This window comes from Sitophilus oryzae, unplaced genomic scaffold (assembly GCF_002938485.1).
Source record: "Sitophilus oryzae breed Bouriz unplaced genomic scaffold, Soryzae_2.0 scaffold_808_pilon_pilon, whole genome shotgun sequence".
Taxonomy (NCBI): domain Eukaryota; kingdom Metazoa; phylum Arthropoda; class Insecta; order Coleoptera; family Curculionidae; genus Sitophilus; species Sitophilus oryzae.
Genome location: NW_022147426.1, coordinates 2,747,403 through 2,773,857, shown reverse-complemented (window position 1 = coordinate 2,773,857; position 26,455 = coordinate 2,747,403). Strand labels below are relative to the sequence as shown.

Here is a 26,455-nt window from a genome sequence, read left to right as displayed (position 1 = left end):
ATCCTTCACAAGTTGTGTGGTACTACCTGGGGATCCTCGGCTGACACGCTCCATACATCAGCTCTTGGACTGGTATACTCAACAGCAGAATACTGCGCCCCGGTCTGGATGAATAGCGCTCATACGAAGAAAGTCGACGTGCAGCTGAATAACACGATGCGAATTGTCAGCGGGACTATAAGAACAACCCCAACACATTTTCTGCCTATCCTGAGTCATATTCCACCTGCGCATCTGCGTCGGAACAATGCTCTCCTCCGGGAGTACAGGAAGGCAAACAACAACCCCCAGCTCCCTATACATCGTGACATACCTGACTTGGAGATGGATAGGCTTCGATCCAGACACCCAACAATGAAAACAGCCAAGGAATTACATAACATGGGCTTTAGTCTAGTAGAGTCCTGGAAAGAACAATGGCGAGAGACATGTCCTGAGCACTGTCAAGCCCTCCCCTGCATCACCAAAAAACCGCCTGGGTACCAGCTGCCTCGCAAAACATGGTCATCCCTCAACAGAATACGCACGAACCACGGAAGATGCGCAGACTCTCTTCACAGATGGGGTAAGATACCATCACCCAGATGCGACTGTGGAGCCGACAGACAAACCGTACGCCACATAGTGGAGGAGTGCGAGATAAGAGCTTACGGTGGAAACTACTCCGATTTCCTGACTGCTGATGACGCTGCAATAGACTATATACGTAATCTTGACGTTTGTATTTAATCTCACTGTATTTGTCTCCTGTTGCGCGTATTTTGTTTGTGATATACCGTGTTCCTTTTATATTTATATATTTTATATCTTTTTGTATTGTTTATATTTTTACGTGTATTATTTTGTAATATCTGTTAAACGATGTGCTTGCCATACGATAAATAAATAAATAATAAACTTGGGGACCATTCCTTGGTGACTAGGTAGAAAATGTGCCTTGCTTGACCATGTTCATTGTCGGTTAGCCTCAAGATGCTTCCAACCTCTGGATCCTGTCGGCGTAGTTCTCCGACTCGCCCAAACTTCTCATTGAACGTCGCAGCAATTCCTCTGGACATTCGCAAATCTCGGGCCACACAGTGAGCGAGCGAATAATCAGGAGGCACGGAAAAGAGGTTCGTTGTTCTTCTTGGGTCACACCATAGCGAGCCTTCTCACGGCTGTTGTATCGGGCCATGAAGTTGTCAAAGGACATCTCCGAATCAGGGGGACCAAAGCTGCAGGTTCTCACGGTCCCAGCACGATCTTCTATTTCGCCTTGGTAGGGGCTCAAACGATTGAAATGGTCTATTCTCGGTTTTCCTTTTGGCAATTTTCTAATACGGTATACGACGTCATTAATTCTATCCATGACTTCGTATGGCCCTTCCCACGAGGATTGTAGCTTCGGAGATAATCCACGACGTCTCTGCGGATTGTATAGCCACACCAACTTCCCTGGTTGGTATCCTCCATGCTCAGCTTAAATGTCGTAGTGCTCCTTCATTCAGTCACTAGCGTTTTGAATATTTAGGCGGACTCGCTGATGGGTGTCGTCCATCCTTTGGCGTAGTCTATGGACATAATCTTCTCCGGCGACATCTTCTCCCGGTCGGCAACCAAACTTCAGATCACAAGGTAGGCGCACTTCCCGTCCCATAACGATGCTGCAATTTTCCATAATTTTATTATTCAAACTATGCAAATTGTCGTTTAAATTTTTAAATGACGAGTCAAGGTCACCTTCCAGCTCGAAGTAAAATGTGTCAGAATCCTCACCTTCCTCCACCAAAACGCCTCTCAGTCTAGCTTGCAAAACGCTTTTTTTTCCATCTGTCTCGCACTCTCTCTCTTCCAATATGCATTTCAGTTCGGACACTTTCAAGTCTTTCAACAACTTTTTCAGAGCCATGGTCAGTCTTTTTATTATTCTTGTCTATCACACACGCCACACTTGACACCAATTGTTACGTTTTTCGTCGGTTCCGTGTGGATAGAAAGTCACAATTTATTTAAACGCTATTTATTTAACAATAATTAACAAAAACAATAACGATAAAAGACTTAAAGAACTATTTACAAACGATTTATAACTAAGAACTTATTTTGAATTTTAGCGCGTCAACTGCACTCGTCTATATATAACTGCCCTCTGTAGGCCACAGTCGCCGGCTTTTATACCGACAGCTAAAGATCTCTAGAATAGTCCATAGATCGTTAGATGCATAGAGAAGGTTTCGATTGTTCTCGTATGTACTACTCCATTCTAGTGGAACTCGATTCTTCTCGAATCTTCGAATGAATTATTACGGTGTCTACTCTTTAATGCGATGTTAAGATCAGGGGGGTGACAGTGAAATAGGAAAATTGGAAACAGTCATTAGTGTCATTCCTGTCATTCTCCTCACGACAAGTATGGCCGCTTAGACAAGGACAGCATTGTTTTTGTCTAACTATTGTCTAACTTCACAGTTTAGAATTGACAGATTTCAGTTTCAGAGACAACTTCAGATTTGTTCTAGAACAAATTCGAAAATATTCGACGCCATTTTAATTCATTCCGTTTAGTTTCGTTTTGGAAGTTCAATTTAATATTTCGGCTGAAATTTATAATTATAAAGGTAATAAAGTATATAAAATATATATTATATGAAGAATCCTGGAGAAAATGACGTTTCTGCAGTAATAGGTATGTCCCATGTATATGAAAAATAGGTAGTAAATAAACAGTTTTTACATTTTTTAGATGCAAGAAAATGGTGTTATAATCTCTTTGATCGGCGATTTTTTTTGGAAATGGAAACAATTTACAGCAAGGTAAGATCATTTTTAACTATAGCCAACATTAGTTATCTCCAGTATGTGCGATTTATTGTCAATAATGCAATAAATCGGACTGATAATATGATTATGTTATCCGACTAAAAGTCTCTTTTTGCTTCTTTTTGATTTATAAGCCAGGTCTCTTTGGGAATAATGGACGCTTTTTTAAACAGTATATTTATATTTTATACCTAATATATCAATATTAAATAAATTTAATATTGATATTTTTACATTGTTAATTTTAGTATAAAAAAATTTGTTTTTCTGTTTTCAGGTTTTGGTATACCCAGGTTTTTGTATAAGGCTCCTGTTTTCATGTCCCTGTGTCCGTTTTCTGTCCTTGAAGTCTGCGAATACGTGTGTTTATTTACAAATTACTGTAAGTCATGCTTATACCTTAACTAATTTACGTTAAAAGTACATATAATTAACTAATTGGTATTGAAACAATACAATCCTCTATATTTTTATATTTATTTAGTCACGTTGTTCCATATTTCAAATAACTATATGTGAATAAATTATTTTTGGTTTTATTTATGAAAAGAAAAAATACAAAATACATTTGAACTGAAAGAGGGCCCGCCATTGAATAACCGGAAACGGAAATGAAAATTAAGCCATCATGTCCTTATCATGTCAACCTGTCAATTGGAAAATTAGTTCTCCAGACGACAACGAAGGCTTTCGGTGGCGTATCGTGTTTCCACGATTTAACACAGAGTTGACACTTCTTTCTAGTTAATTATTTTATGGTTAAGATCATCCGAGGGCGGGCCATATAGTTAGGTTAGGTCGAGTCCACACCGGTCCGCAACAATAGCAACTGTTAAAATTGCCATCTATCAAAAATAGTAGATTTAATGATACTTTAACAGCGAGAATACTAAAAATTTTTATTTCTTCTCGCACGTTTTGTAATTGCTTCCATTTTTGAAAATTTTTGTATTCCTTTTCATAAGTTATTCGGGATTTAAATGCAAGTAGTTTTGTTATGGCGTTTGTCGCCCCAGTCTGAATATCTGTTGGTAATTTACTTATTTGGTTTTGAGCAATTTCAGACTCCAATTCAATCAGCAATCGACATGAAAGAGAATTAAAAATATTGGCTCAAAACTGACAACTAAAGAGAGAGCTTTATTTATTTGTCAAATTACATAGAAACCAACGCCAACCCAGCACAATATTTTTTCTACTCGTAATAAATTCCTTGAAATAATAATTTCTAAATATTTTTTAAAACCTTAACTCGCTATTGAAAAAATATTGTTTTATACACGACGATAAAATTGCATTATCGTCTCCCGAAATTAAATCACTCGCGATTTCATCGCTCGTGAATTAATCTTTTCGGTCCACGATAAAATACCATTTTATCGTCTATTAGTTTACGATCATTCACAATGTTTAAAAAAAAATCTCTAATTATATTTAAATAATTACCTATCCAAAGTACGCCGTTTGCATCGGCTTTGCCATCGTTGAACTGATTATCCGGCTTATCTTCTTCTATGCTAAACAATTCCTTGATAGTCCCCGTATTGGATTCCTTGCCGTCCCATAACAGGTGATAAATACACCTGTCAGATGACACAATGAACTGATCGTTTTTGTCTATAATCGGGGTTATGGTCCCAATTGAATTTCGGCCATCTGGAATTAATGATAAATAATTTACCGAGAGGTTTGATATTTACTATAAACTAACTAAAAACTTTTGTATATTATTTTTATTGTTTTTATTCTTTGACATTGTAAACATTTATAAATGTTTTGACTGACAATGTTATTTGTATAATGTTTTGTATTTTTTTTGTTTGTTTGTTTGTTTGTTTACTTTACCTTTGTCTACAAATTGTAAATTTTTTTAACAATAAAGGCATTTATTTATTTATTTATTTATTTATTTAATTTATATACAGGGTTGTTCACCACATACGACACGGAGTATTGTAGCTAAACGATGAGATTTTTACAAATTGTAAGTTTGGGGTTCGTTGAAGGACTATTAGAGCTACAATTTAAAAATATTTTTACAAGATACAGAGTGTCCCAAATAAATAAAAAATATCAAAGTTGTATTTTTTTAAATGGAACACCCTATATATTATTACATTTTTAGTTTCTACGATTAAAAGAAAGGTAAATTTGATTAAGGTTTATTATACTTAAACCTTACCGTTTTTGAAATATTTTCAATTTTGTGAAATTGCAGTAAAAATTTTAAAGCTTCATTTCTCCAAGGGTATCAATGTTTTTAATACTAAATATTTAATGAAGTTTATTTATTGATCAGTTATTGTGTTGCAATAATAAAAATAATACTACCTTATACAGAGTGTCTAAAATTTATTTTAAATAATTATTAGCTTCAAATGGCAATAACTTCTTTAATTTAAATGGAATGCCCTGTATATTTTAGGAGAATCAGATGCACAATTAAATTGTCTATCAAATTGTATTATACCATTTTTACCTATCCCTTCAAGTTTTCGTAGAAAATGCATTTTTCTTATAATTTAGACCTCATTTATCAATATATCCATGGAATACTGACATTTTAGATTGTTTTTAAAGCAACAAATGTACAAAATGTACAGACTAGTAATATTATCGTTTTTAGCAAAACGATAATATTACTAGCCCATTTGTATGCAAAAAGAAAACTATTTAAATCTTTATAAAAGAGTATACCATTTATTAAATATAACACCATTATTTCCGCCCATATACTAATTAATGACATACTTAATTGTGTTCGTTAATAAATTATTATAAATAAATGTGGATTTTTGAGTCAGAAATCAATATAATAATAAGTTATCAAATTAAAGTCTTTGTTGTTATAAATAAGCATTTATTAAAAAATGAAATATCATCTTTAAGGTGTTACTTTTTATCACACTGCCAATACAAAATTCAGTTTTTTAGTATTTGGAGCAATTATTATTAATCAACGCAAACAGTCAGTTAATATAGTTTGAATACTGGAATCATATTAGTTGGTCCTCTTTAACAAATATTTAAACAGTTTTTTTTTATTTTTTAATGAAATAAACGAATTATATCGACAATATTAGTATCTGTACTCTTTAAAAATTTGGTACATCTTTAAAAATAATCTAAAATGTCAATAGTCCATGGGCATATTGATAAATAAGTTCTAAATTACAAGAAAATGCATTTTCTATGGAAACTTAAAGAGATAGGTAAAAAATGGTATAATATAATTTGATAGACAATTAAATTGTGCATCTGATTCTCGTAAAATATACAGGATGTTCCATTTAAATTAAACAAGTTATTGCCGTTTGAAGCTAATAATTATTTAAAATAAATTTTTAGACACTCTGTATAAGGTAGTATTATTTTTATTATTGCAACACAATAACTGATCAGTAAATAAACTTCAGTAAATATTTAGTATTAAAAACTTTGATACCCTTGGAGAAATAAAGCCTTAAAATTTTTACTGCAATTTCACAAAATTGAAAATATTTCAAAAACGGTAAGGTTTAAGCATAATAAACCTTAATCAAATTTACCTTTATTTTAATCGTAGAAACTAAAAATGTAATAATATACAGGGTGTTCCATTTAAAAAAATACAACTTTGATATTTTTTACTTATTTGGAACACTCTGTATCTTGTAAAATTATTTTTAAATTGTACCTCTAATAGTCCTTCATCGAACCCAAAACTTATAATTTGTAAAAATCTCATCGTTTAGCTACAATACTCCGTGTCGTATGTGGTGAACAACCCTGTATAACTGGAACATTTTTTCTCTTTTTCCCTTTTTGTGGATTGGTGTTATCCACGCTTCTTTCCAAGTTAGTGGTATTGTATCACCGTTTATATATCTTGTCATTAGTTCTTTCAAATGCAGTATTAATTTATATGATCCGTTTTTTAATAATTCTGCTGGTAATCCTTCTGGTCCTGACGCTTTTTTATTTTTCATGGCTTTTAGTGCTTTTTGTATGTCATCCTCGTCGATGATTATGTATCTTATGTATTTAATGACATTCCTTGCAAATTTTGAACTATAATTAGTGGAAAAGTCAAAAGTTTGTTAACTTTTTCCAATAATTGAAAAGTACTACCACTAATTATGACGTTTTGAATGATTACATTAAAATTAGGTGAACAAACTTCTACGGCTGATTGAAACTACTAATTTATTCCACTGATTTCGAGATTCTGAATGAAGCTTAAAAAAATAAATATAAAGTGTAATTGAAACCACTAATTCATTCAACTAATTGCGAGGTTCTGAATAAAGCTACAGAGTTAATAGTAACAAATATTTGATGAGCTTAGACACGATTTAATAACAAGGGATACAAAGCCAATTTCGTGAGATTAAATCTGCACAATGTAACCCGATGAGGCATGCCTGCTAAGCTCTAATTATTGTTCACGTACAGATATCGATTTCGGAAGTGCAAGCCGGTCTTACATTACATTATTAACCTTGTACTTTTAACAAAGTAATATTACCGGACACAATATTGCTGTCCGCTTGTTATTATTAAAAAAATTCAAGCAAGAGTTTGTTTAACAAATATAAATTATAATTGCTGGTGAGTAAAATTGCTTTAAATCATAATTTCTAACTAATATTTGCACGTAGTTTTTTTACTAAGTAATATTTGCGAAAAGTTGCTTATGCTCATGGTACAAAGAATACAAGGTATGATCGATAGCGGCTCCAATTTTGTTCAGTTCGCGCATACCACCTGTGACGTCACTAGGAAAATAATGAATAAATAAAAAATACAGAAAGTTGACAGGAGATCTGCATTTTTGAGGTTATGGTTAAGAATTGTTTATTTTTAAGACATTTTAGTTCGTTTAATTTAATAATTACTAAAACCAGCAGTTCCAAAAATATATTTAAAAATAATAATTCTCTATTAACATGGATTTGGACGATAATAGGTAAAAATACTAAATTTATTTCTATATTCGGTATGAAATTGTTTATTAGGTTTTTAGTTTGCGATGTTTATGGTAAATAATTTTCATTTTTATTGCCTCTGAATTCACATGAGGACAGAGATGAGGATATCTATGGAAAAGTAACCACAAGAGGAATTGTTACATTATTTAAAAAATGTTGGGAAGTTTATTGTTTCCCATCGAAAAGTAGAAAATGCCAATGCAGATGAACGTATTGTAATTGTGATAGAAGTAATTCCAAGGGTGAAGTTTATTATAATTAGTGGAAGTAATACCAAGGGTGAAGTTTATTATAATTAGTGACCTGTGCTTCTTTTTATATGTAGATGTTTCTGGTTTTGAGAATAAATCGGTTGAACGACACCCAAAATTTAAAGGAAGTATTTGCATACCCAGAATATGCCCATCAAGGGTTATATAGCTCAAATTTCCTTTAATGGTAGGCAATTATTCAATGCAAATTAACTTTTTAACTGACTGAAATATTAAATAGTTTACAATATGGTATATCACTAAAAATATATTACTTTTAGGTACAATTAGGGCCCGATACATTTCAAAAAGTAGAATATTATTTTATATTAAATGAGGTATTGTACTAACAATCAATTTATATTAATAACGGAGATTAAAAAACAACAGAATAAATATTCTTTTTTTATACTACAAAAATAAACTATAGAATACAACAGTATTTAAAAAAATAAATAAAAAGTGATGTTCCGGCCGAGATTCGAACTCCGGTCTCTCGCTTCCTAGCCCGACTCCTTATGCACTGCTCCACAGTAACTTGCTTAGCGATAATTCAATGACGGTATATAAACAAAAAAAACAGGTTTATAACAATATCTTGACGATTTGAACTAGCGCGCGGAGCGTGCTGACCAATAGCGCCTGTTATCACCTGTGACGTAGCGACCAACCTGCGCAATATCATACCTTGTATTCTTTGTACCATGGCTTATGCTTTACGTAGAAGTTGATACTATACAGGGTGGTCCGAACAGTATTCCGGAAACTATGACAGCATATTCTGCAGATAAAAATAAGTAAAAAAGTTCGTATAAATGTATGTCCTAAAATGCTTAGTTTCGGAGATACAGGGTGTAGGAGTTTCATTTTTATTTCGATTTTTTCCAAATAATTTCTGAAGTAACGTCAATTTTTGGATGAAAATTGGTGTCTAGGAGTTTTTTGACATGAGTAGTTTGATTTTGATGTCAATATGACTCCTTTTTGTAGGAGGCGCCACCTACATTTTTTTAACTGTTTTGAAGAGTAATAACTTTGTGTCCTTACCGGTATAAAACTACTGAGTAAAAAATGTATATTTCCGTGAGTTTTTACGTAAAAAATGTCTCTTGTTAAAAATCGCTACGAGCAACCGTTCTCAAGATATTTAGAATGGGAATATATAATCATAAATTTTTCTTTGAAATAATGATGAAAAACAGTTTCTGTTTAACTTTTGGTATAAAAAAATTTCAAATTTATGATTTCAGTCTAATAACTATTTATTCAACATGTTTAATTTATGTCAATGATGACAGGTATTGATAATGTCGATTCCAAATATCTCAAGAACCATTACTCGGTAGCGATTTTTATCAAGAGACCTTATTTAGGAAAAAAACGTCGTAAATGTATATTTTTTTTACTCAGTAGTTTTACACAGGTACGGACGAAAAGTTATTACTCTTGAAACCAGTTAAAAATATGTAGGTGGCGCTCTCTGCAAGTAAACGTCATATTGACATCGAAATCAAATTTTTCGTGTTAAAAAACTCCGAAACATCAATTTTCATCCAAATATCAACGTTAGCTTAAAAATAATTTGAAAAAAATCGAAATAAAAATGAAATTTCTACATCGTGTATCTCCGAAATTTTAGGACATACATTTATATGAACTTTTTTTACTTATTTTTAAGTTTCCGGAATACAGTTTGGACCGCCCTGTATAATTTTGAAATTTTTCATAATTTTGTATTACATCAGACACGTTTCTTGTTATCTAAATTATAGAATACCTTCTTCATAATTTTCTATGATATGATACGCACGTTCGTGTCTAAAAACATTTTTTAATGCAAAAACAAAAATATTAAAAATAAACTATTTTTGAAGTGAGACTTATTTACGCCCAAGGGGAGTAAAAATTCAAGGTCGTGACACACGAGACGTGGGAAAAAAAGTGGTAACGATCTTGACCCTACGTGAGCTAGGGGGTTGAAACTTGGAATGTAGATAAAAAAAGGTCCGATTTATACTATATCTCCGAAACTAAAATTTCGTAAAAAGTCAAACTATGTGTACAAACTCATTTACCCAATAATCTCAAAATCTAAATTTACTCAGCCTTGAACATAAGCATATTGAATAATTTACGCTTTAATAAAAATATCCTGTTTTCCTATACAAAAACAATAATTTATGTCAATATTTTGTTCAGACGAAATCAACTTATTCATAAATTATAATTATAAGTAACATAAGTTTAAATAAAAACACTAAATCACCACAATACACCAAAACACTTTTACTTTTACACTGGACGCGCGTTTCGCTAACCACGTTAGCATCATCAGCAGATGATTATAAACTAAAGTACAATCTACAAGTTGAGCGTTTATATACTCGCCCAGTGGGCACCGAGTGGGCGTGGCAAAAACTAGCCAACCGAGTCAGAGCCAACTGAGCGTAACAGTTAGATCTCCGCCACTAGAGTAGTAGGAACAAAGAACTTGAAGGAATTGGACCGTTGTCTCTGTTCATACTATCTTTACATTTATTAATTCTGATGCTTTCATATGCATCTAATTGCCTGTAATTTGAGACTTGTTTAATTCATTTTAAATTATTAAGATCTATACAATGGTCTTTATCAACAATATGTTCGGCAACGCAAGATTTATCCGGTCTACCATATCTTATCTGAGCTAAATGTTCTTTAAATCTAGTTAATATTGATCTTCTAGTTTGCCCAACATATTTCTGATTACAATCTTTACAAGAAATTTCATAAATACCCGACCTTTCCAGTGGAGGTGTTTTATCCTTTGGATTACCTAATAATTGTTGTAATTTATTATTGGCACTATACACAAGTTTATAATTGACATTCTTAAAAATTTCTTTTAGTCCACGGGATAACTCTCTATCAAACGGTATCGAAAAATATTTTGACGTATCTTTCTCCACTTGAAAAGTCGAATTTTCAGAAATCATTAACCTATACCTACGTTTTCTAATTAATTTATCAATATACAGGGCTGCTTCAAATATTTGCGCACATAGTGCACACATAATTTTTTATTTCATTGAATTTAAAACACAAAAACTGTATATGATGAACAAACTGAATTGTGAATATTTTATTTAAAAACTGGAAATACGAGGCATGTTTTTTAAGTAAGTACCGTTTTGCGATTCCGCCGCCGCAGCGCTACGGTCGGCGTTCCGCGCATGCGCGCTGGTTATCTGCATCTCTTGTCTATGCACAGACGCCAGTACAGTCTGATTCTTCATTGTATACGTTGTTTATTGAGTGTTTAAGATGCCTTCGACAATCGTGAGCCACGCCGATTGTGAAGTACGGGCTGTCATACGATTTCTTAGTGCTAAAGGCGTAAAACCGATCGATATTCATCGTGCGATCTGTGAAGTTTACGGACAAAACATTATGAGTGATGGAATGGTAAGGAAATGGGTGAGAGCATTTAAAGATGGCCGCACAAATGTGCATGATGAAGAACGGAGTGGGCGTCCTTCGGTCGTTAATGAAGATTCGGTGCAGAAAGTGGACAAAGAGGTGAAAGAAAACAGACGCTTTACAATTTCATCATTGTGCGACTACTTTCCTCAATGTTCTCGTAGTGTTTTGTATCGCATTGTGACCGAGAACTTGAATTACCGGAAATTGTGTTCACGTTGGGTTCCGAAAATGTTGATGGATTTGCACAAAACCCAACGTTTAGGCAGTGCATTGACTTTCCTTGAGCAGTACCACAATGAAGGTGAAGATTTTTTAGACAAAATTGTTACTGGTGACGAAACATGGGTGGCCTACGAAACACCAGAATCGAAACAACAGTCCATGGAATGGCGACATTCATCATCACCCAAAACAGTGAAGTTTAAGCAAACAATTTCTGCCCGGAGAATCATGTGCAGTTTTTTGGGACAGAAAAGGAGTATTGCTAGTGGAGTTTCTGCCTCGTAATGAGACAGTCAAGGCAGCATCTTATTGTGAGACATTGAACAATCTGCGCCGTGCAATCCAAAACAAAAGACGTGGCAAGTTGAGTAAGGGTATTGTTTTGCTGCATGATAATGCCCGTCCACATGTGGCTAATCGGACCAAAGATCTCATCAAATCTTTTAAATGGGAAACTCTAGATCATCCTCCATACAGCCCTGATCTGGCGCCCAGTGACTACGATTTATTCCTGCACTTGAAGAAACACCTGGGCGGTCAGCGTCTTCAAGACGATAACGAAGTCAAAACAGTTGTGATACAGTGGTCAGGCGGCAGTCAGGCGGCAGAATTTTATGAGGAGGGTATTGAAAAACTGGTGCCACGTTATGGCAAGTGCCTCAATATTCACGGAAATTATGTAGAAAAGTAGATTAAGGTACAGGCTTTCATGTAAAAATAAAATTATTGCGATATCTTTGCACGTTTTTTTTTAATTCCAAAACGGTACTTACTTAAAAAACATGCCTCGTATATAAGCCAGCGATTACAAACGATATCTCTTGAAGGTCCTAGAAATAACTAAATTTACATTCAAGGTTGTTTTCTTTTAATTTCCCACAATGACGGAGACAAGCGTCTTGAAATGTCAAGCAAATTTAGCCTGTTAAAGAACTTTCTGTTCTAAGAAAAGACAGATGAAAAGGGTATTGTATTTTCGAAACTATATTTAATGAAAAAAGACTAGTTATATTTTCTTTAGAGGCGATATATCTATAAAAATACTAAGTTAAATTTTATCACGTAGAATTTTTAAAGCATGTACTGTGATGTAATAAAGGGTTTATCTTGTATATGCCGTGATTTATCTATTAATCTAGATTGATAGTTTTTGCGTTATAAGCTCCTTTTTCCATAGCAACTGTTAAAATTGCCTTATATCTATCAAAAATAGTAGATAAAATAGTACCTTAACCGCACGGGTAGATTAAACTTATTAAAAACTTTATTTCTTCTCGCACGTTTTTTAATTGCTTCCATTTTTGAAAATTTTTGTATTCCTTTTCATAAGTTATTCGAGATTTAAATGGAAGTAGTTTGGATATGGCGTTTGTCGCCTCAGCCTGAATATTTTTGGTAATTTACTTATTTCGTTTTGAGCCATTTCTTGGCTCCAATTCAATCAGCAATCGACACGAAAGAGAATTAAAAAATATTGACTCAAAACTGACAACTAAAGAGACAGCTTTATTTATTTGTCAAATTACATAGAAACCAACGCCAACCCAGCACAATATTTTTTCTACTCGTAATAAATTCCTTGAAACAATAATTTCTGAATATTTTTTTAAACGTAACTCGCATAAAATACAATTTTATCGTCTTGTATAAAAAATAACTATTATATTAAAAAAATTAGGATTTTATGCGGACAAGGTCGCGGGAAAAAATCTAATAATATAATAAAAATAAACTATTATTTAGTTTTATTATGAATAGTAGGAAAGAACAACTTTCCAAAGTAATATTGTCCCAAGCGAAATAAACTAGAAAGACCGAGAAGAGAACCTTTATCTCGAAACTAGCGTTTGCTCTATAAGTCGAGAAATAGATTGGCAGCGGCGTACGAGAGTCTTCGCCTTGGAAAGCGACGAAACGAAAATAAAGAATTATGTTCCAAGCAGGAGAATGCTTTTGGAACACCGATATATATCGTAATATAAAGAGAAAATGCTACGAAATACCCGAAGCAGTCCGCTTTTTTAAAAATTTTTTCTTTAATTAAAATTAAAGTATATGACACTAAATAAAACGTGATGGGAATGTACGTCTAGAGATCTTCAACGGCTACTACAACGTGCAACGTGCAACTACTCTTTTCCTTCTACTGTGGTTTTACTTACCAAACTTTTGACTGGTCACATTTTTTGTCTTCGAATCCCATCTGTAGGCGGTCGCTTGAAACGTGTCTACGTAATACAAAATGCCGTTCTTGCTGTCCCAGTGTGGTCCCTCGCCATGTTGAATAGGAGGCGTAACGGGAACGATTTTCATTTGGTCTGTATTACTATAAACAAAGAAGAACCAAATAAAAATACTAATATATGTCTCTTTTGTTGTATTATGAACTATTATACTTTTTATCAATTTTTCAAAATATAGTTTCGCAAAACTCACATCTTCCATTAAAGACTATAAAATTGTCATGTTGATGAAGTCATGAAGAGTTTTGAATATTGACGAATGAGTCTGGTCTTGATGTTGGTCTTGCACAAAGTTGCTTGCTCAAAATCAGGACCAAGATCAAGACTAGCGCTATATTTGCAAGACCAAGACCAAAATCGACCAGTGCAAGACTTACATCAAATCCCAAGACTCCTCCAGACCAAGACCAAGATATGGTCTTAGTCTTGCACATGCTCTTCACTTGTTCTGAATAATCTGAATAAGAAAAAGGGAAATGTCAGTAAATCTATTACTGACATTTCCCTTTTTCTTCCTGAATCCTAATCTATCTATCACTTATAAGCGGTGTTTCTAAAACAAAGCTGAAACCCTATTTATATTTATTTATATATTTAGCCTGAGGTAACAGAACAAACCCAACAAACGTATTATGAAAGGAAACCACGACAGACTGTGGTGGAATTCAAAACAAATCAATCATTTCGGATGCTTTATACTATTTTATCGAAAAACCGATGACGTTTTGTTTTAAAAATGATAAATGATATATGAGCTTGTTTAATTTATTTATAATAGTCATGCATGTTAAAAATATTTTTAAAATTAATATTGCTTTGAATATGTTTTATTGATTTTCGTATTATTGATTATTGCTGGTTGTTAGATTTCGCAATTATATTTGTTATATTTTACATTATGTCTCCGGATTGTCTTTACGCACACATTTTACACACTTACAAAATAAAACACTAAATCAACACAATACACCAAAACACATTTTTTAATTTTGACACTCTCATATTGCCTGTAATTTGGGACGTTTAACTATTTTTTTTAATAAATTAGTTAAACAAGTCTGAAATTACAGGCAATTAGGTGCATATTGAGGGCGTTAAAATTAATAAATGTAAAGATAGTATGAACAGAGACAATGGCTCAATTTCTTCCAGTTCCCTACTGCTCTAGTTTTAACTCGCTTGGCTAGTTTTTGCCACGCCCACTCAGAACCAACTGAGCTAGTATATAAACGCTCAATTTGTAGGTATTAGTTTAGTTTTAATCATCTGCTGATGATGCTAACATGGTTAGCGAAACGCGCGTCCAGTGTAAAAGTAAAAGTGTTTTGATGTATTGTGGTGATTTAGTGTTCTATTTTGCTGTGTAACACCAAAGGTTCTAACCACCAACTGTAATATTATCATCCTTTCCTTAGTATTAAATTAAATAAATTTTGTGCTTCTTTAACATTCTAAAACCCGTTTTAATTTTTAGGACTAAAAAAATTCAACTATATTTTCATGTTTTTTTAATTTTCTCTAAAACGGCATGGAAATTTGGAAAAGTATAGACGGGATTAACCATTTTAGAATATGCAAAAATTTTATGAAGAATGCATTTTTCCGGGGACATACTGTACAGGGTGGGTCAAATTCGACGCTTTTAAATGGAAACACCCTTTTCTATAGGAGATAGACGAAACCTAATATCGGTGTCTGGAGCTCACTTTCATCAAAAACATGATGATGAAAACCGCACATCAATATCTGTTACCGTTTCGGAGTTACTTTTTTACTATGGAAAATTTTGTATTTCCATGAAAACATTTTCAAAGCACCTTTTTACGTAGAATTTAATGGTTTAAGTATAATTTTTTTAAAATTAATAATTTAAGAGTTAACAACAGAAAAATTGATTTTCTATTTGGGACACCCTCTATATTTTTAATTAACTGAAAAGAATTTAACATTACCTTTCCAAAAATATAGCACACTTGATATTTTGTTATAATCCCCTTCGAAATACAGATAATATGCCCTTAATGGAACTCGAAAACATATTTTTCCAGCAAGACGACGCACCACCTCTGAACGCTGAAGTTATTAGCAAATTTTTGCAGCCAATTTCAAGAATAATTGAATAGCTAACCAAGATCCCAGCCGTTGGCCGTCGAGACCGCCTGACTTAGTATCCATAGATCTAATCTTATGGATATATTTGCGGAAGAATAAAGGTTCATTATTCTTCCGTATAATCCAGACAAGAATTAGAAATACTTAACAGTTATGAGAGGGCATCTTCACTCCCACTGAGTTAATGAATTCCGCGAGAAATGTTCAAAAACTGCCCCGTCTGTCCATAACAGAAGACGGTCGATATGTCGAACACCTGTAGCAAAATCTCATGTCTTGGTTTGCTATTTATTTTTATTGTTATTAGATATAGTTTAAATGTGTTGATGTTGGTTAAATATAGTTTAAATTGTTATAAAGTTCTGAATCTCTCATAGCAAACATTATTTTCGTTTTAATTGATGCTCACAGCTAGAATTTTTTTACATTACAGCCGGTGCCGTTCAAAGCCCACTTATTTAAAGCGGGCGAATTTTTATATACTCTATATCTCGAAGAGGAATCGAGCAAAATATCAAGTGTGTTATATTTTTGGAAAGGTAATTTTAAATTCTTTTCAATAAATTAAAAATATACAGGGTGTCCCATATAAAAATCAAATTTTCTGTTGATAATTCTTAAATTATTAATTTAAAAAAAAAATACTTAAACCGTAAATTCTACGTAGAAAGGTGCTTTGGAAATGTTTCCAAAAAAATACAAAATTTTCCATAGCAAAAAAGTTACAGCGATTTGTTAAAAATGCATATTTTTGAAAAACACTCCGTAACTCGTAAACGGTAACAGATATCGATATGCGGTTTTCACCATCATGTTTTTGACAAAAATTGAGCTCCAGACACCAATATTAGTTTTTGTCTATCTCCTATAGAAAAGGGTGTTTCCATTTAAAAGCGTCGAATTTGACCCACCCTGTACACGTATATCAGTAAATAAACGAAAAGCAATATTAAAACACTTGCCAAGTCATTTAAAAAACTGTGTAGATCACCACAAATCCATACATCACACAGAATTAGACACTCTACACTAACACCTAAGAACATACCGAAGCCAAATCATCAATTACCTATCCAAAAATATCAGGCTTCATACTAAAAATTATCATTTTCGAAATAGATCCCACCATTTTATTTTGAGATTTTTAAAAATACGTTTGGGTTAAATGCGGCTTAGGTTTGTTAATTTTAGAGCGTGAAATATTGATATTCATTTAGGGGCGACACAAACAGCAAAAACGGATAATTTATTCACTGAATTTATTTTTTATTCTCGGAAACGACTAAAGCTTTTTCATATTTTATCCTGATCGACGATTAATGTTTAAAGTTTAGTTTAAAAAATTAATTTAAGAGTTCTGGCTAGGTATTTTTACACAAATGAGGAAGGAAATTAAAGATAAAGGATTATACTATATCCGCATTGTAGCACATTTTTAGAGAACTTTATTTTTAAGATTTTCATGGTCAAACATCAACAAAATATTCCTGATGTTTTTTGGACTAAATTTTCTCGGAAATAAAGACATAATTTAAAATTCCGTTACAATACGGAAATAGCTAAGGAGACTTGGGCTATTGTAAATGACTTAAGGAATAAGACTTCTTCGTCTGGCACAGTCTTTAATTCACCTGAAGATTTAAACACTTACTTTGTTAATGTGGCTAAAAATTTAGTGAACACCATAACTCCTTCCCATGATTCACTTTCATATCTCCCTAAAGCAAATGAGAATTTACACAGTTTCTTCCTCACGCCCGTAGTATTAGATGAGCTCCGTAGTACAATTAATAGTATTAAAAACAAATCCTCATCTGGGACTGATGGGCTTACTCTCAAAATGTTCTCTGAACTTCCTGAATGCACATTAAACCATCTTACTACTTTAATTAACGAGTCATTCCAAAAAGGAGTTTTTCCAAACTGTCTTAAGACAGCAATAATTATTCCTCTGTATAAAGGAGGTGATAAAGATGAAGCTTCGAACTATCGCCCAATTGCACTCCTGCCCACATTATCTAAGATCATTGAAAGATTGGTTAAAAAAAGGTTTCTATCTTTTCTCCTTAAATATAAAATACTTACTACCCATCAATTTGGATTTCTAAGTAACAGTTGCACAAATGATGCTATGTTCGACCTTTTTAATAATGTATACTCTAGCCTGAATAACCATCACTCTACAGCTACAATTTTCTGTGATTTCTCTAAGGCTTTCGATTGTGTAATCATAATATCTTAATTAACAAATTGCAATACTATGGTTTCAGGGGAGTGCCGCTCGAATGGCTTAAGTCATATCTTGGCAACAGAAGGCAGCTTGTGAGGATTGATACGTCTATGTCTTCTTGTAAGCCTATAGAATGTGGTGTCCCTCAGGATTCAGTACTTGGCCCTATTTTGTTTCTGGTGTTTATCAATGACATTGCAAATCTAGACATTAGCGGTAAAATCTGCCTCTTTGCGGACGATACTAGTTTCACTTGGAGTGGCCCAGATGTTGCGGCGCTATATGATACTATATCCAGTGACTTACGCACCATTAAGTCTTGGTGCGATTCTAATCTCCTATGCCTCAACCTATCAAAAACTAAAGTTTTGTCATATAAAAGTACTATACAACCTTTTGTACTTAATAACACTACTATTGACGTCGTGGACTCTATGAAATTCTTAGGACTTCTTGTAGACAACTCGTTAAAATGGGACTTTCACATTGAAGCTCTATCAAAGAAACTAAGCGCTGCCTGTTTTGCGCTAAGATCAGTTTCTAAGGAACTTAACTTCTCAACCTCTAGAATAGCCTATTATGCCCTTTTTGAGTCACATCTTCGTTATGCTCTTCCATTCTGGGGTACTTGCTGCGCAACAAAATTTGATCGTGTTTTTTATACTTCAGAAGAGAGCAGTTCGATATTTATTGAACTAAACAGTAGAACTCACTGCCAGAATTTCTTTAAAAATTTGAAAATACTGACTCTTCCTTCTTTATTCATTTTTGAATCCGTTTGCTTAATCCGCAAGCACATATCTGCTATTCCCGAAAGGCCATCTCATAACTATCCACTTAGGAATGCAGAGCACGATTTTTATCTGCCAACCCCGAGCTCAGAACTAGTTAAAGGTTCAATAGTGTACAATGCCAAAAAAATGTACAATCATCTGCCTTTGAATATCAAATCGCTTTCATTCTTTCCCGCATTTCGCAAAGCTTTAAAATCATACCTACTGGAGAGAGCCCTATATGCGGTAAACGACTTTTTTCTTGATGTTTAATTATGAACAATTTTGTATTTTAAAATTTTGATCATCTCACACACTGGTCAAAGGTCAAGTATTTAATATTCTATAACTTTAAAATTATATCTATTTACTGCGTACTGTTCTAAAATTGTCCATGTATATTCTTTTTGTAATTTTAAAGACTTAAATTTTTTTGAATTGTATTATTTGTATTGTGTATTTTTTGTTGTTTGTATTTTTTTGTGATTTTGTTGTTTGTGAGTGCTTTGTCGATAAAGCTGTTTTGGCTTTTTGCACAATAAAGCGTTGTTTGCTTGTTTGTTTGTATAGACTGAAATAATCAGGTTAAATAATTTAAAAATTCAGAGTCGGGCTTGAAATTAATTAAAATTATAATTAAACAGTTTTGTTGTTGTTAAAGTATCTAAAACAAAAAAAATATATAAAGTGTGGCATATCGTTGTACTCAGGAGACTGAATTCTTTCAAAACCTCAAATAAAAAATGCAGGTCCCTATTTAAAAAAATTAAGTTGGCCTATGTATCTCACAAATTATCAGATAATTTGAAAATCTAGAAATACTGTCAGATAGCCCTCACAAAGTGGCTATGGGAATGTTCAATTAGTTTTTTGATTTTCGAAAAAGTAACGACAAGAAAAAATAAAATTGATTGATTTTCTATAATTACTCGTGAGGAGGGCGTGGGGGCATTTTTTTGTCGTTTCCTGTTGGCTCGTTCAATTTTGTTTCGTTTTGAGCTATTTCGAAAACGTGGCGGTATCTGTACCCGAGGCAAAGAACTTTTTTTCATAAATCTCAGTGAAATAAGTAAACCTAGACGTTTCTGAAATAGCTGTTGTTACGATGATATTTCGTTTTTTTCTTACCGACCCGCTATAGTTTTGTTAAAATACTTCTTTAATTAATAAATGACAACCTAGCATTGTTCTGTTTAATCTACTTTGTATACCTTGTGTACTTTAATTTTGTACAACACGGTTGTTTGTTTATTTATGTTATTTGCGCACAATCAACATAAAACCTTCAAAACAAACTTAAGCCAGTTCTTTATATTCCTCACCTTAATGGCACTTTTAGAACTTCTTTTTCCATTAAAAAGTCCCGTAAAAATTATCAGAGTGGATGATTACCTTTTTTATGCTCGCAACTTTAAAAACTCTCATCAAAGTTGAGACCGTAAGTAGTAAGAAAATAAGAGAACATTCTCGTATCTTTACTTTTTAAGAAACTCAAATTAAAAAAGCTCTTAGGACAAAAACCGATTACTTATAAGCCAAGTGTTTTTTTAATATATTTTTTTATAAATCTGGCTATCATCAAGTCTGTTTAAAGATATGAAGTAAATATTTTTTATAGTAAATTTTATATTTACGAAAATAAACAAAAAATACATTAATTTTACGCTCGATAGCTCATTTGGTAGGTATAAAACTTTTTGATGTATGTATATTATGAGGAAATTATGGTTTTTCTAATTATTTTAATAATGATCGTTTTTTAATACGACTAAACATTAAAATTATTGATTTGAATGCAATGTAAGCCAGGTTAGTTTAAATTTCTTAGTTCATAGATTATTTAGTTTTTCACTTACCGACGAAAGATATGAAATAGAAAAGAAATGACTTTAGGAACTAACCAACAATTTGTTTTGTGTAGTCTGTGGTCTGTTTTTGTTTAAATGTTTTGGTCATTATTCATGTTGGGGATTTACTTTTAAAATAATGTTAATCGTTAGGCAACCAGTATTTCTTTTCAATAATCAAAATTACCACTCAAAATTTTACATAACCAAATTATCACTCTAAATGCTGTCTTTTTTTAGGCAGATGTCACTTGTCTTGTCATTATTCGAATTCTCAGAATGTTGTTAACAAAAGTTTCATCTTAAAATAAAATTTTAAAGCGGGGTTGTCACATGCGCCAGTGTTCGCCAGTTTATTGGCGCCACAATTAAATGGCGCCATTACCCGTTTCCACAGGTCTATAGTAAATTTAAAACTGGCATGTCATTACGGTCAGTTTTATGAGATTTTAACACCTTGTTATGCTCTAGGGTGTAAGCATTCATAATACTTCGAATTTTGGCCTTTGCGGAATTTACATCAAAGTTGCTGAGAGAATCAGACATGACTCCAACAATTCTTCTTAAGGCTTCATCCCTTTTATTTCGGTCTTTATAATCACTTATTTTATTGTTCCATAAGCAAAGATGGTGGCCGGCCGTAGCTCCAGCGTTAGTGTGTCGATCTGCGGAGCGGAAGGTACTGGGTTCGATCCCCAGCCAGTACGGTCGCTTTATTTATTTAAATAAAAATATTTATTTATCTAAATTGAGCGACCAACGAGCCGCCACCTCAAGGAAGGCAATGGCAAACCACCTTGAGTATATTTGCCTTGTACAGCCTCTCAAATATGCCGTTCGGATTCGGCAATAAACTGTAGGTCCCGTGTAGTTGTGAAACACTGATGACATACATCACAAGTACATGCGAGAGGTAGCCGACGCTCTATATAGAGTATGGCACTGTAAGAAGAAGCAAAGATGTTGTTCGTAGGTTTCCAAAAACTTTATTATTAATTCAGTAGTCTACTTTTTTGAAACAAACGACATTTTTACGACTGGAGATGCTTGCTGTATTGTTTACACACAAAACTGGCACCAAAAAGTACAGGAGCGTTGAACTATAAGCGGGGTTTCCACATGCAAGAATTACTGGCGCCAGTGTTCGCCAGTTTATTGGCGCCGCAATTAAATGGCGCCATTAACCCTTTCTACAGGTCTATAGTAAAATATAAAACTGGCATGTCATTACGGTCAGTTTTATGAGATTTTTACACCTATGCTCTAGGGTGTAAGCATTCATAATACTTCGAATTTTGGCCTTTACGGAATTTACATCAAAGTTGCTGAGAGAATCAGACATGACTCCAACAATTCTTCTTAAGGCTTCATCCCTTTTATTTCGGTCCTTATAATCACTTATTTTATTGTTCCATAAGCAAAGATGTTGTTCGTAGGTTTCCAAAAACTTTATTATTAATTCAGTAGACCACTTTTTTGAAACAAACGACATTTTTACGACTGGAGATGCTTGCTGTATTGTTTACACACAAAACTGGCACCAAAAAGTACAGGAGCGTTGAACTATAAGCGGGGTTTCCACATGCAAGAATTACTGGCGCCAGTGTTCGCCAGTTTATTGGCGCCGCAATTAAATGGCGCCATTAACCCTTTCTACAGGTCTATAGTAAAATATAAAACTGGCATGTCATTACGGTCAGTTTTATGAGATTTTACACCTATGCTCTAGGGTGTAAGCATTCATAATACTTCGAATTTTGGCCTTTGCGGAATTTACATCAAAGTTGCTGAGAGAATCAGACATGACTCCAACAATTCTTCTTAAGGCTTCATCCCTTTTATTTCGATCCTTATAATCACTTATTTTATTGTTCCACAAGCAAGGATGTTGTTCTTAGGCTTCCAAAAACTTTATTATTAATTCAGTAGACCACTTTTTTGAAACAAACGACATTTTTACGACTGGAGATGCTTGCTGTATTGTTTACACACAAAACTGGCGCCAAAAAGTACAGGACCGTTGAACTTTAAGCGGGGTTTCCACATGCAAGGATTACTGGCGCGAGTGTTCGCCAGTTTACTGGCGCCACAATTAAATGGCGCCATTACCCGTTTCCACAGGTCTATAGTAAATTTAAAACTGGCATGTAATTACGGTCAGTTTTATGAGATTTTAACACCTTGTTACGCTTTAGGGTGTAAGCATTCATAATACTTCCAATTTTGGCCTTTCCGGAATTTACATCAAAGTTGCTGAGAGAATCAGACATGACTCCAACAATTCTTCTTAAGGCTTCATCCCTTTTATTTCGGTCCTTATAATCACTTATTTTATTGTTCCATAAGCAAAGATGTTGTTCGTAGGTTTCCAAAAACTTTATTATTAATTCAGTAGACCACTTTTTTGAAACAAACGACATTTTTACGACTGGAGATGCTTGCTGTATTGTTTACACACAAAACTGGCGCCAAAAAGTACAGGAGCGTTTAACTTTACTGGCACATGAATTAGTGGCGCCACTAAACTTGCGCCAGTCGATTTTACAGATTTCCACATACAATAAAACTGGCGCCAGTTGAATGGCGCCAGTAATCCTTGCATGTGGAAACCCCGCTTAATCAATCACAGTTGTTTATCTCCATCATTTACCGGATTAATAATACGGAAATTACAGCTCATTTACAAACAATTCATTATTTATAGTGATTTACAGTAATTTTATTAAATTATACGAATATTCTTGTTGATTATTGATTTGAAATAAATATGTCCTCCAATGAAAATGCGAGTTACTAACTCTAAATTCTAATTCTGAGCTGGAAAATAAAGCTAGATGCTTTACCTAGACCGTTTTTCAGAAACTACAAACCTATCGATGAAAATATGTGTGAAATCAAGGTTGGTACGGTTTCAAGTTTATTATAGTGATTTTCTTAACCGCGTATGGCACAGATCGTTACCCAGTGTTGCCACAAGCTTATTTTTCATCGGGGTAGATTATCACGAGATAACAGAGTTAAATTGTTTTACAATGGGGTATATCTACCTCGAATTGAGTAACCGTGGCAACACTGCCGCTATCACTTTTTCTCTTGCGCGTCACGGCCGTCTCGCGGCCGTGTCATTCAAGGTCGTGACACACTCAAGGCTATGAATTTTTACTCCCTACTCGCGTAACGAAGTTTCACTACAATTATTAATGCAACATTGTTCCAGACACGATTTTACTATTTTTTTCTTAAACTATTCAAACCATAACGACATTTTAGTGTTACTAATTAGTGACTTCACCCGTTGGAATAATTTTCTCATTTTAAACTTGTCCCTATTCAAATCAACCCCCGTTTTACATTTAGAACGTTTGCCGATAACTTTGGAACGCTAAATTTCTAACTAATTCGTTTGAAAGTCAGCCAACAATTGTTCGCGTTTAATTAAGTAAATTATACATTTCCGTTTGTGAACAATTTAGTTCAGTATTCGACCATTCAATTCGGTACCTATAAATGGCTCCCGGAAAATCACAACAATGCTATAAAAATCGGAGAAGAACTATTGGAATATGTAGCGGAATTCAATTATCTCGGCAGTTTGATTTCGGAAAAGGCCAATATCGACTCTGAAATTCAGCACAGAATTAGCAGCGCCTCAAAAGTATTCTGGAAATTAAAAGACAGGGTTTTCTACAATCATCACTTGAGTACAAAAACGAAACTTGCCGTGTACCGACTCAATTTACAATACAATGAAATAAATTTCATTGTATTAATGATACGGTTCATTAATACAATGAAATTATTTCATTGTATTAATGAAATCTGTTCATTGTACCAATGAATGTGTTCTTCAAATTAATGAACACTGTTCATTGATAATGAATTACTTTTCATTGTGCCAATTAAATCGTTCATCGGCTCAAAATTAATGATTTAATTCATTATATTAATGAACTTTTTCATTATATTTATGTCAACTTTTGGTTCAGTGTATATTCAACGTTTGATCTACAACCGAAAAATAAGAAAATGCTGTTTTAATTTTCGTTTATTAGTCGCCCACCTTTAACACCTTTAACTATGACATTTGTCACATTTTTTTAATTATAATTGTGGGGAATTGATAATTGCTTGTTTTTTATGCCTTAATGAACCGAAGAAGTATACAGGACACGCTTTTAGACACATATCTGCCTCATTGCTCATGAACTAGGGGGCAGAGCTACTAATGGTTAAGCGTTATGGAAGTTGGAGAAGTAGTTCCGTCGCAGAGGGATATATAGATACATCAAAAGAAAGCAAGAAAATTGTTGCGCAGCACATTTTGGGATCAAGAATCGCTGAGGAAGCATGCCAGCCCGAGTGCGAGCCAAACCGATCAACAGCCCAATCTATTTCAGTTAGACCTTCACTATTATCATCGTCATCATCATCAGCAGCAGAAATTGTTTTGAAGAAGTGTAAAAAATGTGTTATTAATATTTAAAACAATTAGTAGTAGGAATTTGTATCAAAAATTAATATATTTAGATATTCGTAGTTCTTTTTCAGTATTATAAAAACTAGTTGTGTTATAGATTCATAACACAACTAGTTGTGTTATGAATCTCATAACGTAACTGAATTACTAAAAAAATAGTGATGTAAAAACGTCATAACTAAACGTTTGTAGATAAATAATTTTATAAAGTTTTTAGACTCGACTAAAGATTTTTTTAATTAAAGTAGGTAATTCATAATAATTTTATCTACGTTAGTGAGTTAAGAAACTCTTAACTCACGCATTTTGAGTGAATATTTTTATAGTTAGACGTAGATAAAATATTGTATAATACAAGTGAGTTAACAGCACTTGTATCGTAAATATCTATTTTGTCATACGCTCCCAAAAACAGCTATTTTACGGACTCATTTCAGTCCGTAAAATGTTTCTTTTTCGGCCTAGGCCGTAAAGGTCGTCATGGCAACCTTTATGGACTAAAATGTCTAAATTCGTTATTTGGTTGTTTTATTTTGTCATTCGAAATTTGTCACAAAATCACATAAAATTATACATATATTTATAATTAAATTATTAAATACTAACAATATCAAAAGCTAAGTTATTTGTTTAAAGTAAGTACCTAGGTACCTATTTAAAAGAGGCTTTTAAATTAAAATATTCTTAAATTACAGTCACAAACAAGACATAATCATGTGGTACATTTTTGGCCTAAGACAAGCATATTTTCTATACAACTCAACTGGATTGACAACGTTCCCTTCGTTCACCACCGGAAACACTCTTTTGATATTAGTTTTGTATCCGCAAGGGTAACTAAAAGGCAGCTGTTGTCTTTTTCTATGATGTCTTGCACTCGTAGAGAGTACAATTCTTCTCTTCTACATGCTCCACAAAGGCCAATGACAAGAGCTACCTAAAAATCAAATACAATGGAATAAGAAACCATCTATATATTTTAAAAATCATTATCGCAAACTTACCTTAGTAAGTAAATAAGTTTCATCACTAGCCGTGGCCAAAAATCACCGATCTCTTTTATGGA

The 26,455-nt window shown here is 33.3% G+C and overlaps 2 protein-coding genes across 6 annotated transcripts in view; one reads left to right on the top strand and one right to left on the bottom strand.

Annotated features, from left to right (window-relative positions):
• LOC115888890 (ankyrin repeat and death domain-containing protein 1A-like) overlaps positions 1-26,455 on the top strand; it is a 148,798-nt gene that overhangs the window by 52,212 nt on the left and 70,131 nt on the right. The window lies entirely within an intron of this gene.
• Positions 1-26,455, bottom strand: part of LOC115888891 (regucalcin-like) — an 81,986-nt gene that overhangs the window by 20,776 nt on the left and 34,755 nt on the right. For all 4 annotated transcript variants that reach the window (XM_030908760.1, XM_030908763.1, XM_030908761.1 and 1 more), the window contains 2 exons: positions 13,870-14,033; positions 4,249-4,458 (listed from right to left, as the gene is read on the bottom strand). In XM_030908760.1, the coding sequence (XP_030764620.1) occupies positions 4,249-4,458; positions 13,870-14,033 (374 nt within the window). The remainder of the gene's footprint in view (positions 1-4,248; positions 4,459-13,869; positions 14,034-26,455) is intronic.